The 2,370-nt window shown below is 57.1% G+C and overlaps 1 protein-coding gene across 3 annotated transcripts in view; it reads right to left on the bottom strand.

The window, feature by feature from the left end:
* SEPTIN9 (septin 9) overlaps positions 1-1,441 on the bottom strand; it is a 166,921-nt gene extending 165,480 nt beyond the window's left edge. The window contains exon 1 of one of the 3 annotated variants that reach the window (XM_085304414.1): positions 1,383-1,441. In XM_085304414.1, coding sequence (XP_085160540.1) covers positions 1,383-1,404 — 22 coding nt within the window. In that variant the 5' untranslated portion in view covers positions 1,405-1,441. The remainder of the gene's footprint in view (positions 1-1,382) is intronic. The other 2 variants (XM_085304415.1, XM_085304418.1) reach the window with 2 other exon arrangements.
* Positions 1,442-2,370: the final 929 nt, after the last annotated feature.

Here is a 2,370-nt window from a genome sequence, read left to right as displayed (position 1 = left end):
CCTCCTCTGTCTGTTCAAGACTGACAACTACTGCATGCACCTCAGAAGGCCTGGCCAAATAACAGGTTTCCTTAAGTGTAATGCACAACCATTGTACCTATTTTATTACATAAACATATGCTAATAATCGTGCTTAGATTTCCTCTGGTTCCTAGCATCCAAGCCCTAATAAAACCTCCCTGTCAGTTTGTTTAGCACCACTAAGAGAAATGTACCAAAGAGGAATATTACTAATTTTAAAAATAAACAGGCATTAGCATCACACAGGGAATTTTCAAAGTGAGGACAAACCACGAGCTCCTGTGGTTTATGAGATCATGAGGAGACCAGTTGGCCAATACGTGGCAGAGTGAATCACTGCAGGCTGGATGACCCCAATGGGCCTGTGGTGTGGTGAGACACAGGCCTTGGGACGCCTGGAAGAGGCCAGCACGATGACACCATATCTCAAGAGCAGTCAGGGCGAAGGCAAGGGCAGAACTTGGCTTACAGAGCATAGAGGAACCAGTGCAGAAGAGAAATCAGCTGTGGAGTAAAGCCTGGCACCTGAAGGAGCTGCCCACGTGCCAGCTGCCAGGGAGCAGGATGCAGGAAGCGGATGGACCTTTCATGGGGGACTTATCTGCACACCGGTCACTTCCTGAAATCCCACCAGCGACTCCAAGGAGAAGCTTAGAGAATAAACATCAACTGTGGTTGCTTGCTCCCACCTGCAAACCACAACTGCTTTATTTCAAAAAAAAAACCTCACTGCCAGCCAGAGCTCTGCAGGAAGGAAGGAAGGGACAGGAGGAGAGAGCAGGAGACCTTCAGACCCCGTGTGTCTTAAGGATTCACGCTCCACAAGGCAAAAGATAACCCTGATGAGTTGTCCTTTAGCTGAGGAGGAACGAGCTGGTATCAGGCTGAGGGCCCAGAGATYGCTCACAGCACGGCAGGAGCCAGGAAAAGGTGGGGCGAAGGGAAGGGAGAGGAGAAAGCTGTGGGGCACGAGAGGATCCCGGCTCCCCACCACCAAGGCTTTGAAAGCCCCTCACAGCCTCGGACGCAGCCGGGGGGCCGTACGCTGCCGCTCAGCGCCGCGGCCCCCACGCGCCGTCGCAGGTGTCCTCCGAATAACAAGCTCCACGCCACGCAAGCCGCCCTGCGGCCGGCACAACCTGCCTCCCTGGAGTTGTTTTGCTTTTTAAGCCTTTTCCACTGGTCGACGGATTTTGTTTATGCACGAGGAAACAGTSGCTTTCCTCCACCGCAGAGGCACTCGGAGGGAGAGGGGCTCGTTTTGTTTTTCCTCCCAAACTTTGTTCTTTTCCAAATACAGCCCAAAAGGGGAGCGAGCAGAGAGCGGAGAGACCCCCCCCGCGGGGCCACAGCTGCCTCACCTGAATACGACGATTTCCTCATGCTGCTCTTTCAAGACGTTACATGGGAGCAAAACCGAGCCGCTGCGGCGAGTGACCCCGCGGGGCGACGGGCTCGAGCCTTCCGCGCGCGCGGGCCGGGCCGGGGAGGGGCGGCGCGCGCCTCCCACGCGCGCCGCCGGCCCCGCGCGCCCGCTAATTAGCGCACACCTTGCCTAATCTCATCCCTCGTTACGGACTGTTCCAACTCGCCCCGTACCGGCAGGGGTAGAGCAGAGCCCCAGCTCGCACCGAGCTATTTCCCACCCCCCCCCCGCCTTGGAAAAGGAAACGATCTCTGCAGATGGCTCCCGCCGACTCCCAGCCCTGGAAAACGCCGTAAATTGGACCAGTTCGGCAAAGGGGGGGGGGGGTTGCGCTGGCAGCCCGGTGCACCCCGTGCTTGGACGCTGTCCCACCGCTACGGTCCTCCGGGCTCCGGAGTCGGTTTCTAGTTCAAAGTGCGTAATCGGCCCGTCGGCCCCCTGCAGCGTAAACACCTCTTTCCTCCTTTGCAGCCACACGGGAAGGACTYCGGCAAGGCTGCGGGTCGGGAGAGGCGTTGGGGCAGCGTCGGGACGCGGGCCGAGCGTGCGCAAGCCGCGCGTCGAACRGCAAGGCACGGAGGTTTGCCATGTTCCCCCAGGCTGCCTTAACTATGACCTGGGGAAGGGGAGGCTCCGCTTGGGCACCGCTTGGGTGCCCGCTTGGGCACCACCTGAGCACATAGCGCTATCAGGAGRCTAGAGGTGCTCCTCGTTACTCCTTTGTGCAACGTACGCTGTGCAATTAGGCAAATGCAATGAGCTGGAGGCATTAACAACAGACAGGAAGAAAAAGCAAATTAAGAACAGCTATGACTAAAGGCATGCTGAAACGCAGGAGTCTCACTTGTGGAGGAAGGAGTGGACTAAGTGGGAAGATTTCCACTGACTGGATGACTCACCCACACTAAGGTGCAGGGCACAAG

Source organism: Rhea americana, unplaced genomic scaffold, assembly GCF_003343005.1.
Source record: "Rhea americana isolate MKP2758 unplaced genomic scaffold, rheAme1 scaffold_21, whole genome shotgun sequence".
NCBI lineage: Eukaryota > Metazoa > Chordata > Aves > Rheiformes > Rheidae > Rhea > Rhea americana.
The sequence above is the reverse complement of the archived record's forward strand: the minus strand, read 5'-3'. Positions and strand labels throughout refer to the sequence as shown.